This window comes from Rhyacophila brunnea, unplaced genomic scaffold, assembly GCF_057557595.1.
Source record: "Rhyacophila brunnea isolate RB1 unplaced genomic scaffold, BYU_Rbru_1.0 scaffold_6, whole genome shotgun sequence".
Lineage (NCBI taxonomy): Eukaryota > Metazoa > Arthropoda > Insecta > Trichoptera > Rhyacophilidae > Rhyacophila > Rhyacophila brunnea.
This window is the reverse complement of record NW_028233276.1, coordinates 11,009,345-11,024,601: the sequence shown is the minus strand read 5'-3', so window position 1 is coordinate 11,024,601 and position 15,257 is coordinate 11,009,345. Positions and strand designations below refer to the sequence as shown.

The 15,257-nt window shown below is 43.5% G+C and overlaps 1 protein-coding gene across 1 annotated transcript; it reads right to left on the bottom strand.

The window, feature by feature from the left end:
* Nucleotides 1-798: 798 nt before the first annotated feature.
* Nucleotides 799-15,050, bottom strand: PTP-ER (Protein tyrosine phosphatase-ERK/Enhancer of Ras1). Its single transcript, XM_085956675.1, has 3 exons — nucleotides 14,830-15,050; nucleotides 7,873-12,581; nucleotides 799-5,082 (listed from the first exon to the last, which is right to left on the bottom strand). The coding sequence occupies exons 2-3, from the start codon at nucleotides 12,562-12,564 to the stop codon at nucleotides 3,841-3,843; spliced, it is 5,934 nt and encodes a 1,977-aa protein (XP_085812801.1). The 5' UTR covers nucleotides 12,565-12,581; nucleotides 14,830-15,050; the 3' UTR covers nucleotides 799-3,840.
* Between the last annotated feature and the right edge of the window lie 207 nt (nucleotides 15,051-15,257).

Genomic DNA, 15,257 nt, shown 5'->3' with positions numbered 1-15,257 from the left:
TAATATAGATTTTTTGATATAACTTACAAAAGGTATCGTTTTAGGAATCTACGATAGACTGGTTTTACAATTTTTTTAATTACACAAAAAATATTCACGATATATTATAATACATAGCTTACATATATTTTACAAAGATGAAAATAAATTGGAACTGTTTACCATTACGTATCGTAATATATTAATATTTTATATAAAAGTATTTACATAAAAATAACACTAAATTGGTGCCGAACGGCGTTTACCTATTACTAAAAAAACACCGAATATTATTAAGTTACAACCGAACGTTATTAAGTTTTTACAATATTTAACTATGTATATAAAAAAAATAAGATTGGAATTAATGACATTATCAATGATTACCCTATACACCAAATATAAAAACCTCAAAAGGAAAATTATCGTGTAATAAGCCAAAAGGATGGTTACTAATAATTATTAATATTAATTATCAAGTGAAAACAAAACAATGTTACTTTGAGGAAATGAATATTCAGCGTTTCACAATTCATAGGTGGGTTTTAAACGGATTGAAACAGTTCAACTGTGATGAACTGTTACTCAACTATGACGAGCATCTCGAGTCAAAAATAAGCATTTAAATTTAATGAATCATCTGATTTTGTAAATTTTGGTACAGTAAATAGTAACTAAAATAAAATTGAATCAGAAATCTCAGGTCAAAGATAAACTCGTTTTACAGATTCACCATACACGTAATGTAAGTATAACCTCGTCAATTTAACAGATCAGATATTTGGTCGATGATTCTGATCCAAATTTTTTTTTGATTGGCGGAATCAGTTTTTATTCTTTCATTCCTTGTCGATACAAAAAATCCCCACTTTGATCGCTCACTTTGGCGATAACTAAACCGGCTAAACTTTCAAAATGTCATGTTACATCAGTGTTGCCATCTATCCGTGACTGAATTATAGTACGCGGTCCAAGAAATTATAGCACGCATTGTCATCTGTTCAATAGGTATGTATAAGTTTTTTATTTCTCACAAAACAAATAATGGAGAATTTGAGAAACAGCGAAACCTTTTTTAATTAGGTATCTCTTCCAACCAAAATGCTGACCGGCGAATCGATTATAAATAAAAAGTCGAGGACTTTTTTTACTTCTTTCGAGCAACTTTTTTTCTCGGCTCACCAAATTTTCTTCCATTACGAAATTATAGTACTTTAGGCGTATTTTTTAATGTCGAAATTAAATCTTTAAGATAAAAAATCCATTTTTTCTGATATTCAAAATTATAGTATTTTGGGCGTACTATAACCTTTTAATATTGTACCTAGTATGCGGACCACGATTGGCAACACTGTGTTACAGGGGGTCCTCGCTATCTGAGGGTCATACTAATTTCTCACATAACCTGAAGCCGGTCGAAAAACACTCATTGAGTCGATTAGATTGACAATTGAATAGGAATGAGTCGGTTTTGAAAATCCGACAGAGCAATGAATAAATGGGCGATTTCATTTGTGCAGATAACATAGTAAACACTACCACTAGATCGAGAAGACATGGTTATAAACTTTTCATTTTTAAATTAACTGGATTTTATCATAAAATATAAATCATTTCGGAGAAGTCATCGATGCAATCTTGATTTTTAAAATAATAAAATTACTGGATACATGTAAGTATATTTAATGATAAACATAAACGAGCGAGTTTCACCTTTCGACTGGATAATATGTAATATTTTATACTCATTACTGAATTATTATTTCACAAAATTGTATTAATTTAAAAACAGATTTCAAAAAATGTTTCTTTCGCTAATTCAATGGCACAAAATCAACACACTCTGTTTAGTAAAACTCGGCAAGATGTCACAAAAATAAAAAATATCTACAGCGACAATTGAATCGGAAGAACTATCAGTAACATTATATAGAATGAATTTGGAGTTTTTAAAATCATATACATACATAATAGTTTCATACCTTCAAAACACCTGAAAAAACTTCCGCTCCCACATTTTGAATACAAAACTGCGTATTCATGCCTTAACACGACCTGTTCATTTTCTATTATGCATTTCAATTTAAAAATTCTGCATTTGTTTGACGGGCGACTCCCGAGACACTAATACTCTCCGCATTACTCAAATTGCATTTTTACCAAAGAATTTGGACTATAAAAATAGAAGGAGAAGAAGCCTCATTTTTGGTATTAGTGTGTCAACAAATCGTCGCTATAGATTGGTTTGTCGAATATCCGTTTTTGTCGAAATTGACCTTTTAATGCAGAATGATTTTTTGTATCAAAATGGACCAGAACCATCCTTTTCTTTAAATTGCTTTGTAATGAATACAGCATTCATATACAGTAAAAACAACAATTTAAATACCTCCATGTATTTAAATATAGGATAATGAAATTTGTTTTTTGTCTCTTGAACATTTGACATTTGGTCTATTCGATAAACCATTCCTACACCGACGAAATATCAACATCACTCAGTTGTCATTTCGGTTTTCTTACTCACGCCGTGGCGGCCCATTGTGATTCCTTACTCGAGTGTGGTTATAAATGGGTTTACATAAACTAAATAATGCCAGTGTAGTGGCTGCTTATCGTGACTGACTGTCTTTTGATACACCCTCAAAATTTGCAAATGATGTCATAGCAGTAGTATGAAATTCTCTGCAAATGAAAGTACAATGAAAATTCGCTTGTAGCTAACCTAATCAGTGGACCGCAAGTCATTTTTTTGCCTCTACTTATGGAAGGTGTTATCGACATCGTTGATTTTGACCATTTGACCCGGCTCGGCCGCGTGCTGCGGATGCCTCAACCCGGCTCGTTTATTTTTCAAACCGACCGGATTGTCCCGGAAAGCCGCTGAATACTATCTATAGAGTGTATACAGCGGAGCTATGGGATGACGGTATAACCTGGAATGATGCGAGAAGACTAGCGAGCGACAGGAATTCTCGGAGGCGCCGCGTGGTGTCCGTATTCTCCAACCGAGGGGCAGATATGGCCGAAGAAAAGTCTGTCGGTTATTGATGCTTGAGTGACCGTAATACTTTTCTTGCCATTTATATCGTTAAATCTTTCAATATTTGCCTGGATTTTACGGGAACAATAGTGAGAAGTTATTTTTAGGTCTATTTATCCGACGGGAGATAACAATTATTATTCATAGTGCACTGAGCCGGCCTCGCCTACGTGAACCGTCATCGCTAGAGTTGTGTTACACTGTTGGTATTGTAAAATTGATGCACTAATTCGGGTTGGAGGACTGCGAGCGATTTACGTATTGCCGACATTACCAATGATAAGGAATATCGGATCCAATATCTGTATTGGACCGATTGGAAAATTTTCTATCGATATGTATAATAAATAATAATCGATGAATGCATCAAACGCGTGAAAATAAAGTTACAATGGCCGGGCGAACCGAGCGATATGCAAAAATAAGACATGAATTTCACCTGCGGCAGTGTATTATTTAAATTTATCTACGTTAGAATTTTAACAACAGTTAATAAAATGGCTCACGACCGGTATGAAACTGCCCAAAAATATACTAAGCGCGCGTCCCGATAAAACATGAATGACTACTCAATTATTAGATTTACTTAAAACTACTTCAAAAAATATTTTCTTTGCACGGCTACAAATAATCTATTTACAAAAAGGACGTAAAAATAAATATCTCACAAGGAGACAATAAATTAACTATCATTAATCGAACGTTTGACGGGGGGGATACGTAATATTTTCAAAAACACCAGGAAATTATCAAACGTGAGAAAAAGTTAGGAATTCACTTTCACACGGAAGCGGTAAATGTCTGAAGAAAGGTGGCGATCAGCGGGCGTCGGGCGGGGCGATCTCCCGGTGCAGACACAGCACCTTGTGGATGAGCTCATACTGCTCAGAGTTCTGAACCATGCCACCGCGATTGAGTCGCATGTTGCACACAATGCCCAGCACGTCGACCCGCCCCTCCGCCTCCAGCTGGCGGAGGCCATTAAGCACGGCGATGAGGCAGCCTGTGCGCCCGATGCCCGCCGAGCAGTGCACAATGAGCGGGGGTGCGTCAGTCCCCTCCCGATCGGCCTCGGAAGCGATCGACTTCGGAATGGTGACGCTCTTTCGAAGATCAATCCCGCTTGCAGATTCACGTCTCGTCCCCGAATCCCTTCGAAGCTTCGGTGGATCCAACCTTCCGGCGAGTGAATTCTTTCTGTCGCCAACGTTCCGAACGCTTTCCGACGAGGCCCGCGAGGCTTCATCGAAGAAAGCCTTGGCCAGCTGGAAGGCGCTGAGTCGCCGCTCTCCGTGTGCTGCGGCGGCTCCGTCTGCTTCCGTCCCTCTCTCGAATCCGACGGGGGCATCGGACGGCTCCGCCCTCTTCTCCCGCGTCTCGAAATCTGGACGGCGACCGGGCGACGCGTCTAGGCTGAGGGCCAGCAGAGCGGTGACATCCTCCGGACACTTGTGATCGGCCCAGCTGTCGAACCAGTAATGGTACACGACAAGCGAGCGGGCTTGGTCATCGCCGGCCACGTCCACTGTTTCCTCGCCGCCGGTCGACGGTTGGATGTCTATTTTAATCAAACTGTCTCGAGGATACTCAGGAGCGACCTTCAAGAACCGGTTTCTGTAGACGACATTTAATTTTCTGACAGTGTAGCCGACTTTATTCAGAATGCCGACATTCTTGACAGTGAAAGAGTTGGCCTCCGAGTCTCCCGGCGGGGCAAGGTCGGCGCGCGCCGAGGAACAGGCGGAGACGGGCGCGCGCCGAAAGAGCAACTCCTCATCCAGCTCCAAAGGGAAGTATCTCTCACATTTCTGGCGACCATTCTCCACCAGGTTGGTGAGCATGACGATCTTCTGCGCGGCCGACGGCCCCTCCCGGGATCTCTCCGTTGTGTCTCCGCTGCCGGCTCGGGGGGAGCCGAAATGTCGTTCTTCATTAGTCTTGGTGCATCCATCTCCATTAAACCTGCTGCCATTCTGATAGACCATCAGCCAGAAGTCATAAACGGTGTTCTGGAGCGGTCCCTGAGTCGCTATGTAACAGTTTTTGGTATAATCGTGCCCCTGGAATGGGAAAAAAATATCACATTATTATGGACGGATGAACCGATCAAATGCAAAATGAGGATGAAGGGGTGCATTATCAATATTTATTATAGCAGAATCAGAAGAGGATCTTCAAAAACACAGCGCAGTTTGCACTTCACAGGACATAAATTCAAAACTGTGTTATCTATTAAAATGACTAAAATTTTCAAGGAACCTGGCTAAATATAAACTTGCAATCAAAGATAGAGCAGGTCAAGCGATTCAGATATCCCATATTCGATGGTTGATGGTTTTTTATTTATTTAATTTTATATAAATTATTTTAATTAAATTAAATTTCATAAACTGAAGGCGTCCCTATAAAAAGGGTCTATATGCAAAAACAAAAATGTTCAGGAGAGATGAAAAAATAAATACAACCATTTCATTGTTGTATGTGTATATTTTGAAAGATAAGCATTTTCTTGATTTAAAAATCATATTTTAACATAACACATAATAGAGCAAACAACAAAAACATAAAAAATAAACATAGTAAAAGTATCAATGTACATCGCATATGGACCCCTCTTCCACGAGCCAACCTTTCAAATGAATTTTGATAAGTGTGGCAATATTACGAAAATTCAATTCCCCACGCTGTGTAGTGTTATAACATATTATAAGCCCTTTAAATACAATAAAATCACTTTTGATACCAATGTATTACATAGACCATTTTTATAGGGACGCCTCCTAATAATAATATTTTCGTGTTATTTATGTATTCAATGTCATATTGTAGCTGCATATATTTCCCTGCTCTCACGTGGTATAGTATCCAATCCTGATATTCTGGAAAATTTGAACTTGTATGCACCCGTTAATTAAATGCGCGGTCGCAGCCATGACCTATTTTGGGTGAAGGCTGTTTCCTCATGTCAGGCTCACCAGGCACCAAATCACCACACGTCCGGTAATATTGCAATTGCATTCAAGGTCTGTTGCATTTGCGGGCGCGTTTATTTCCATCTCTTTAATTATGTGAAGGCTTCAGAGATTCGACATATTCAACAACAATTCGATGTTGGAAATTTTTGTCATTTGGAAGCATTTCAAACTCTTTTGAATGAATCTACCGAGGCTTCCAGTATTATGCGATCAGAAAAATACTACAGGATCATTCAATGTATGTTAGATGAATTTTCTAAGCACTTCTTGGATTGAAACATCAAATGAATTTTAATATTTTTCAAGATTCCTTTTCATGTAACCTGGACGCTGTTCCCGTAAATATGCAGCTTGAATTAATAGATTTGCAAGAGAACGTAGAAGCAAAAGCATCTTTCACTTGAGGTATATCGTCGCCGTAGATGTCAAGGGAGCCAAGCCACAAATTTGGTGAAAATGAGTAAAGTACACAAAAGCATTTTAAAATCATCAAAGATGCAGTGGTCAATGGATTTAAGCCACAAACCTCTTTTGACTACATTTTTTGTACATTTCAATATTCAGTGGTCAAGAGATATAACACACATAACTTCTAAGATACTATTCTTTTTAGTTATTTGTACAAAATAATAAAAAGATAACACCACAATGTATATTCTATGTTGAAAGTCTCACTGTTATATCTTTAAAAACAAAAAAGTTCAATAGAAAAATGTTACTTTTCTTTGTCACACAAAATCTTTAGAGTGCCTGTTTCTCAGCAATATGATTTTGTGGACTGGCTCCCCCTTGACATCTACGGCGACGATATCCAAGTATAGTTAAACATGCTTAACATGATCAAAATTAACAGACAACCATATCGATCTGTTTTGCGTATTCACACCACAAAATTGAGCCAAGGTTGCAGGATTTAGTTTCAACCAAACAATTTAAAAAATTGAAATATTATTTTTTAGTATATTCTATAAGAGAATAATGTATATTTAGTTAAAAATATAAGTTTACACAATAAAATATTATTTTTGCCTTATTTTTTTTAAAAAGAGAAAATATTTACAAAAGAAAGGCTGGCCCCCCAAATATTTTTGATTTCAAAACTGTAAGCTTTGACGAAAATATTTGTGAACCCTTGGTCTAGATCAGCGATACTCAACCTGCGGCCCACATGCGGCCCTTTAAGCTTTTATGTGCGGCCCGAAACACATTTATTATCAGGAATTTCGTATATCTTGAAATTCATTTCGATTTTGACGCACAGATACCCAAAGAGGATTATCATTATGGTTCACATCAGATCTGGTATAAGAGTGTTGCTATTGCACATGATTAATTAAAAAAACACGCATAATTTTTAAAATCTCAAAAATGTTTTGTAAAAAAGGGGTTCATGATTTTTTCGTCACACCAGTAGTGATGCGGCCTGCGTTACTTTACAAATATATGTATTTAGCCTGAAGAAAAAAAAGGTTGAGTATCATTGGTCTAGATTCTAGAAGATATCTTATAATATGCACAAATTATGTAAAGAATAAGTTGTATGTGCCGAAAAATTGGTAAATTGAGTTTTTTATGTTGAAGTGGTGATATTTTTTTAAAAATTAGGCTTTAATAACAAATGAAATATTTTAGTCTAATTTAATAAAAAAAAAATAACAATTATCTTAGAATGTGCGAATGTGCAGCGACGATATATTTCTTATAGCAGCTTAGAAGTGCTTTTGTAAGTTATGTCCCGATTCATTTAATTTACTGATCAAGAATAAAGTTAAGGCGAGAAATCAAAGGAACCGATCGGATTACACTCTCTATTGGACAGTTCTAGTAAGTCTAGTTCGACAAAATATCAGAATTGATAAAAAGTAGTCTTCTCACCTTAATGTAATTGGCATTGATGTAGCCTTCGTCAGTGGCTCCTGCCTCCGCTCTCAGGATAACCCGAGAGTGCTCGTTAGGCAGGATGGTCTTGTAGCGGTTCTTGGGATGGGAGCCGAACACCATCGGCTTCTCCTGGAAGTTGGTGGGCAAGTCCCAGAATTCTTGATGCAGGTTCCGCAGCAAAGCCTTCTGGCGGTCAGGGCGCGGCGCATCAGCCTCAGGGAGAAGTCGCTGGGGATTGCTCTCTCCGTCATCGGGCTCCGGGAGTGTCCCATATGAGGGGCGCTCGCTCCGCGAGGGCCGCGAGTATCCCTCGCGGAACACTGAACTGAGGTCTCTCAGGTGGCGCCCGGTCAGGATGTTAGAGGCGTTTTGCAGATGCTGGACGTTGGCCAAGTAGGTCTTGAAGTCCTCAGAAGTGGCATGGGGACTGAGCGGTTCAGTAGTGATGCTGGCAAGGGGCCGAACAGCATAAATCATCTCGTCATCTGGGTCACCACCCACATAGGCGAGGTCACCGCCTCCCGCTTCTGTGCCTTCAGCATATCGGTCTGAGCGGAGATCGTCATGGGACCCGAAGGAATACGTGTCGGTTGCGTCCCGGCGGCGGGATGTTCGCGTACGGCGCGGCTCGGGGAGAAGACTCTCTGTGCTGACGGCCTTCCGATGCCTGTCTGTTCGGCGTGCAGCATCGCCTGCGAGGCTATCCCGCGCAACTGCTTCATCAATCTCCACATCTCGGGGTACATCACGTGCCGTGTCGTCTGGCTCGGAAACGTCAGAGCCTCGGCGGCCAAGGCCGCTCCCGCAGCGACTGAGGGTGCGGCCGGAGCCGTCCAGGTCATAATTAGACACGCTGAGAACCGCGTCAGAGCGGAGGCGCGTACCTCCACTGTCAACGTTCAGTGTCAGAGAGGCATTGGAGCCACGGCGCTCCAGGAGCCCCCTTCTCCGGCCGCCCACGGCATCCGTGTCTGCGCCAGGGCGGGTATCAAGAGAGCCGTTGCTAGTGCAACGGGCAAGCGAGGAGGCAGAGGCCCGGCAGGCGGGGGAGCCCTGTAGGTTAAGGGTGAGACTAGCATTTGAGCCGCGACGCTGCAGGAGGCGGCCGCCCGCCAGGCTACCCTGCGAAGCGCGTAGGCTGCAACTGGAACCACCATATGGGCGAGCGTGGCGTGCAGGTTCTGGCGCTAGTGTCAATGACGTGTTGGAATTCCTCCTCTCTAAGATGTTCCTCCTTTGTCGATTGTCTGTGTTAAGGCTAAAATTAGATGCGCTGCCCTTTATGCCGTTGAGATTGCAGCCGGATGCGCCGAAGCTGGCAAGCGACAAATCAGAACCTCGGAGGCTGAGTGTTGAACGCCTCAAGCCGGCCCCGGCACCATCTAGGTTGATTGTGAGGCTCTGATTGGAGCCGCGCCGCTGCAAGAGGGTTCTCTTGGAGGGCCGGTCCATGTCAGGCCGGGTTCGGAAGTCGCTTGAGGGAACCCCCTCGGGCAGAGTTTTCAGGTTGGCGCTGGAGACACTCAGGTTTTGCTTGAGAACAGACGGGTTCCCGTCGCCGTGCTTTTGCGGCGGGCCAAGGCGATGGTCAGCGAGGTCTGGAAGCCGGGGGTGGGTGGGGCCATTGTCGGCCGGGTCGACTGTGTTTTCATCGAAAGAGCCCATCCTGCGGCTGAAGGCGGAGCCGGGGACATACTTAGCCGCTTGGAAAAGCATGAGGCTGGCGTGGTTCTCCCTAAGGAATATTCCACTGTCCTTGAGGCCGGCCGGGCCTTTGGCGTTGGAGTGGAGCTTCCGCTGAGGACCGTGAGTGTCGCGGAGGTTCCCGCCATAATCATCGGCTTTGACGAGGCGGCCGGCACGGTGGCCGAGGGGGCGCTCAGGCCTACGCTTGGGTGTGTTGGGCACAGAGACGGAGTCGTGTGGCACCCGTAGCGTATCCCCACGGGGCAATGACAGGTTTAAAGTCTCAGAAGAGTCGAGGGAGGCGGCCTTCACCTTTAGGGTGGGTGTCTTGGGCGTCGCACGCTTCTCCGTGGCTGAATCAAGGCGCTCATACTCCCGTAACTCCCTCTCCAGGTCCTCATCCCTTTTGCCGATGTCTATCGTCAGATTTCTTATGTTCTTGCTAACTTTGGACATTTTTACATCACCAGTTCCAAAGGAATCAAATTCTTTGGGAGAGAACCTCGGCTGCATCTCGCAGAAGGAGACAGCAGAAGCTCCATCTCGGAGATACTTGACAGGGGAGGCGGGCTCCGGGGAATCCACCGGGCCATCCCTCAATGGGAGAGCATCACCGGGTGACGCAAGTGCTCCGTCTCGAAATTCGGCATACAGGTCAACCGCATCGGCAACACCAAATTTAAAGTAGGCGTCTCTGTGTGTGGGCGATGCCGTCCGCCTCGGAACGTCAGCATGATGAAAGCGAGTATCACCATCGTCATCATATGGTTCTGCTTCAGAATCATCGCCGTCATCTCGTGGATCGAACAAGTTCTCGTGGCGCAGATGTTTGACAATGGGTATTCCCAGGTTCTGCTCAATGAACTTGGCGTTGTCAGAGTCCAAGGAGATGGATTTGAGACGTTGCCTTCGGTAGTTGGCAGTGCCTCCGGCCTGCGGTACGCTCAAGCCGTCTGGGCCGTCTTCGGTTACAGCGGGGAGAACTCCGTTTGCAGATCTGTCTGAGTCGTCAGTTTCTATGTTTATTTGTAAAGAACCATCAATGCATTCCGCAGGTTCGTTATCTTCCATCTCCAGTGACATGCGCATCGATAGTTCGCCGTTGGCAATATCCTCGGGACCGTTTCGGAAGGTGGCCGATCGATCTCCCGACATCTTTCGGTCCTGAGACGGGTCATCGACAGCCACGTTGAAGGAGTTGTCTCTGGAAAGGGCTGGCCTGCCTGAGTTTCGCCGGGACCGTGTTTTTATTGATTCTTCCCGGGAATCATCGACTTTTAACGAATTGCCTCTGGATACAACATGTCTGTCGAAATCAATCCCCTCATTTTCACCGTTCCGCGAGACATTCGCTCCAATTGAGGGTTGCGGGGACAATTTTTCTAAATCAGTCTTTTCGTTGCCAGCCAATTCAACAGCGGAGACATCCGTGTCGTCAGAACCTTTTGTTAAAAATGCGCAGTCTACCTCATCTGGAGAGTCATTCATCCTGTTGTCAGCTGTGCCATATTCCGCTTTGTCGAATCGGAAGTGATCCATCCCGTTGTCCATAATGAGCGGACTCCGTGCCGCTCTGTACGGGTCCATAGCCGATATTCTGGGTGAAAGTGGGCCTTCGGCCCTGAACGACTTGGGAGACGCATTCCGACTCTGATTGTCAGCGAAGAAACTTGGCGACTTCCGATCACCAGGCGAGCCCGCAGAGCTGAGCGGCCCAGAGCGGAATAGCCCTGGAGAGAAGTCAAATCTAGGGCCGCGGTCGACGTCCTCCGTAGCCCGAGGTGAGTTTTGGACCTCTGCCCGTTCTCTCACCGGCTCTCGTCCCCGGCTTGGATTCCGGATACCCCTCTCTCTCTCGCCAGGGTCGCGTTCGATCCGCTCGAGAGATTCAGGACCGAGCCCACCATCGAATGTTTCAAAATGCATTCCGCTCACAGTTCTACTGAGACGCTTATCTTTTGGCGACCTTTTGAATTCGCCCTTGAAATCAACGGTTTCCGGGGTGCGTGCTTCACCATTCAAACTCCCCGCCCTCCTCAGACGGGCGCTGCTGACTTTGAAAGATTCACACGGCGACTCCGGCGTTCCAGAGCGCCGTGAAACGAGTTCCAGGGCACGGTGAGAATCGGTGGAGGGTGGCTGCACTCTCACCTCCACAAGGGGACTGGCGCCGCCGCTACCGTAACCAGCGGCTGCACAACGCTCTGCAGCGTCTTCCCCAAACCGGAACCGGGCATTTTTGGGCTCGTCCCTTCGAAACAGGGGAGACCTGTCATCTTTCTCTAGGGAGGGCGAACGGTCAGGTGCCAAAGTAGGGGCAACCAACGGACTGCGGGGGGCTTCGCCAGGTACAGCGAGGACCCCGCTCTGGCCGCGGCCTCTCCAGTCAAGCAATGTTTTGCCGCGCGGAATCCAACGGCGCTCGGGTGGGGCTGGCTCTGAACGTGGTGGCAGACTACTGTCTACAAGGGCGAGCCGACTTCCCTCCCCACCGGGCGGGGTCGTCTTCCCGGCTTTGCTCTTTCTCATATGGGCGGCGGGAGGTCTTCGAGCATTCCTCTCTCGGTCTTCGGCTTCGTCCTCGAACTTCAAGTCGGCGGGATCGTCGAAGATCCGGGGAAGCCGAAAGGCAAAATCGTCTGCAGGAATGAGGTCGTCTGCAGCGTCTCTCTCGTCAGGACACCGGCTGTCGTCTTCCTCCGGGCGGGGCGTCCGCGTGGGCACGTCCAGGGCGGAGGGGACTGAGGCTGGCGATTTATCGCGTGGGGTGCGCCCTCGGGAGGCGGCGGCGTGGGCGCGGATCCAGGCGACGAGCACGACGAGCACGAAGAGAGCGGCGAGCAGGGCAACGCCGAGGAAGGCGGCAGGCAGGGCGACGTCAGCGTAGGAGGGCTCAAGGCGGCGGAAAGTGACGGCTGGGTCAGCCGCACGCTGCGATCCGCTGCCGGAAGGGACTGCCGGCTCCAGCTCCACGGGATGCTCCGCGCGCCCACGCTCCATGGCTCGCCCGGCTACATCTGCAATGACACAACGCATCCAAAATAACACTAAATATTGGATAAAAAACAACAAACTGTTTAGCCTACAACTAGATGGATTAATAAGTATTAGTTAATGTCAAAATGGAGGACTGCAGATTAACCGAATCTCGGTAATACCAATGTAATAGTGTTGTTTCATCCATCTTCACTGTGACTCAGTTGAGTCTGAATGAGAGATAAGAGTCGGTGAGTGTCCAGTATTCGATTGATACGGCTTAAGGGGGAGACGCATGCCAGCAGAGAACCTAGCGGAAATATACGAAGCTTGCAATTTGAGATTTTTTTTTGATAATTTACAATTTCAACTGTATTATTTAATAAATATGTAGGTATCCGAAAACATTAAAAAGATTTTTTATTTTTTTTTAAACAAGATAAACTTACAATTGTAAAAAAATGTAATAAAATGTGAATTCGTTGCAGGGTCAAATCTTATTATTGCATTATATTTTATGGTCATAATTATCATTAAAATTTAGTTTATTAAGTTTTAGATTTTATGTGGTGTAGATTTTTGACTAATTCATCGTTTCAATATTTTTTATATATATTTTAAAAAACATCGATTTTTAAAAAAATATAAATGTGTATAACTTGAAATCCTTTTTATTTATATCAACTCGAGCTTCAATATTGTGACCATGCCTAAAATAAAATTTGATATAAACAACTACGCCAGATGCTGGAAAAGAAGCAGCACTACGACCAAGATGTTAACTATCTCTTCGTGGATTTCAAAACTGCACAATAATATAACTCTGTGCATAGAGAAGGTCTTGGAAATATATTTAAAGAATTCCAAATGGTTAAGGAAAACCAAAGGTTTCATATCGAAGAACGCTGATTTCTTTGAACAATTTATGCATAATATAGTTAAAATCTTGAGGACGCCAAGAATCAGATGCGCTGGTCATGTTGGTCGATGCAATGGATAAGGTTTATGAACCCCAGAGTGTGACTGACTGACTGGTGAGGGAGAGTTTGGGGTAGAGACCCTCAAGTAAGTAATTCTGGACTACGGACTAAAAGAGTCCACAATTCTCATTTCATCCTATAAGTTTAATGTCACTATAACCAACTCAATTTCAGTCGCGCCGGAAGGCTGCATTTCAACTACATACGTATGACAGCAAAACACTAAAAATTATTAAAATATATTATTATAGGTACTAGAAATTTGAGCTGCCGTCGCAAGTCTGAGTAAGTGAGCACTCTCGGTAAGCTTGTAGGATTATTCGCACTATTGGGATCATTTCCGAAACGGAGGCCGCCGACCGTGGATTTTGAAAGTACCATTATTGCGTTAAGATACAACGACACACCATAGTGCGTAATAGGTGACACAAACTGATTTGACACCTTTTTTTTACGCCCCGAAAATTGCTGAACATTAGCCTGTCGATGAAAATTCAAGAACGCCTGGACTGAATGTAGCTAAACTAGCTGTACGATTATTGTGTTAAATTTTAAAGTATTTATAAAAATATACCTGGCGACTTGCTTTTTATAATGTTCCATATTCCATAATATTATTAGCTAGACTTGTGATGTCAGGTGAAGAATGTTCCAAGAAATTACAAAATAATATTGTTTGTGATGCAAGGTGTCACTTTGACCACAAGAAGCTGATGATAAATAATTTCAATAGCGCTTCAATACTAATTTAAGATGTGACCTCACAGGAAATCATCACACAATAATAACATTTATTAGACATAAACATTTAAGAAAAATATTGACCTACTCACCGCATGAATAAGAAATTCTATGACGGATGCGACAGAGTTCACTACAGTACGATATACCGACAGAATAAATAGGTATATACAATCTAAAAAATATGTAATCCGAAGAAAACAAGGCTACACAATTACATACTTAATAAAAAATAAATACCGACTGTCATCGAGGAACATACTTATAATGTCTCATAATAATTGGTGATATTGTGCTCTTCATTATCAATCATCATAATGTATCGAATATCTCGGTGATATGGGAACAATATTTGAAAAGTGAGGTAAATCTGAGGCAAACAATATCCACCTAGGACTAGGTAATCATAGCCAGATAAGACGGAAACGCGTAATTGGCCACGCGTTTCGTCAAGTTTAGTATCAATAAAAAATAGTACGGATGATTAATTTCGGTGACACGCTCGAATATTTGACAAATAACACGAACAATGAACATACCGAGGCAAAAGAAAGCACCCAAAACTTACCTTGCAATGACAACAAACGTCTCACATCTTGAAAAATACGCGTAATTCGATTCACACCGCAGTTCGACTGTTTCGTTCGGTCGTAATTAATTATTCACAATCATGTGATCGTATTTTTCACAATTAGACGGCTCGGACGACTGATTTACAGTGTTAATATATCAAAGTACGAAATTTTGACATAAAAATACGTCGGCCATGTTTTGTTTCGTATTCGCTTTACTTTGCTTTGCTTCCAGAGGATCATTCCAGTGCTGCCATCTTTTTGGCACCGAATTATAGTACGCGGTCCAAGAAACTATAGTAATTACGCCAAAATTATAGCACATCAGTCATCTGTTTATAATGTACAGGATTTTTGTTTTTCTCAATACTTAGTCAGATTACATGCGGGAAAGGGCATTAATGTACTCACAAGACCCAACCCT